This window comes from Glycine soja, chromosome 11 (assembly GCF_004193775.1).
Source record: "Glycine soja cultivar W05 chromosome 11, ASM419377v2, whole genome shotgun sequence".
NCBI lineage: Eukaryota > Viridiplantae > Streptophyta > Magnoliopsida > Fabales > Fabaceae > Glycine > Glycine soja.
Genome location: NC_041012.1, coordinates 48,562,108 through 48,563,355, shown reverse-complemented (window position 1 = coordinate 48,563,355; position 1,248 = coordinate 48,562,108). Strand labels below are relative to the sequence as shown.

General features: G+C 38.9%; 1 protein-coding gene across 1 annotated transcript; it reads right to left on the bottom strand.

Annotated features, from left to right (window-relative positions):
* Nucleotides 1-224: 224 nt before the first annotated feature.
* Nucleotides 225-590, bottom strand: LOC114373379. The gene has a single exon (XM_028330845.1). The coding sequence runs from the start codon at nt 588-590 to the stop codon at nt 225-227; it is 366 nt and encodes a 121-aa protein (XP_028186646.1).
* Between the last annotated feature and the right edge of the window lie 658 nt (nt 591-1,248).

Below are 1,248 nucleotides of genomic sequence, written 5' to 3'. Positions count from 1 at the left end.
AACATTCCTGGTTCCGTTCCCATATTCATATATAGTGGCATCACGTTACACTACCATATATCTCCCGTAATCTTTATTCTTTACTTAACTTCACTCTCAAACAAGATACAGATAGTCCTATGAATTGAAGCTTCAGATTTCAAAAACAAAACAGGCATAAATAAACGTCCTAGAACCACAAGGATTTAATTTATTTATTAATTCCCATAAAGTCTCCCCATAGCTCAATTGTCCGTCTTGAAGTTTTCAGCTTTGAAAAACTCAAGAAACACTGTGCTCTTGCACTTAGGGCACTTTGGATCCGCCTCAGATAACATGACGTACATGAAGCATCGAGGACAACCAACGAGATCCATGGCCTTTGTTTCTGGAGCAGCATTTGCACGTTGCACGTTCTCCTCTTCTGCCTCTGGGAAAAATACACATATACCCTCCTTCGGCATCTTCGATGTATATGACGCCGAGGAAGCAGATGGTGATGATGATGAGAATTCCGGCCACTCACCTGATGATGTCGACGATGATAACTCAGGCGATGTGGGCCTGCTCGTCAGCCTCAATTCTGAGCCTGGACTCTTTCTTTTGCACATGATGTTAAAGCTTTTCCAACCAAAGTAACTCTTCCTCTAACTCAGTCTTTGAGATCTGTTCATTTTCAAGAAATAATAAATTTCTTTTTTTCAGAATTCATTGTTGTGAACAGTATTTTTAACATCAAGCTAAATCAATTACGCACTAAATAGTCGTCTGATTATAAATAGCAACCGATCGAGAGATGGAGATAGCAATTAGCAAGTCATTTTTATTTTAATCCAACGGAAGATTTAAATTGCAGCTGTGGTTTTGGCCCGTTAGCGCCAAATGCGGTCGATGTGGTCACAATTGTGATCCCCGACCACCCAAAATTTTAACGTAGCAGCCAAAATTTCTGTTGTTAAAACCTTGAATCCACCCATCAAAACAAGTGTAAAGTGAAATAGTGCGTGTGAAAACTAACCAGAAAGAGATGTCAGGTTCCTTAAGATCGAAATCAAGTTGAACCAATTGAAACAGTTCTTCAAGAGAGGCAATTAAGCTTCAAAGGAAAATGTAAAAATCTCTTGTGGAACTAAAATTGAGGGAATTATAGACAAACCAAAATGTTACATATATAGAATGACGGGATCAAAATTAAAGGGTGGTCGGAAGCGTTGAAATGGTTGAACATTAGAGGGATAGTTGATGGGATCCAAGATCTATATATCCACC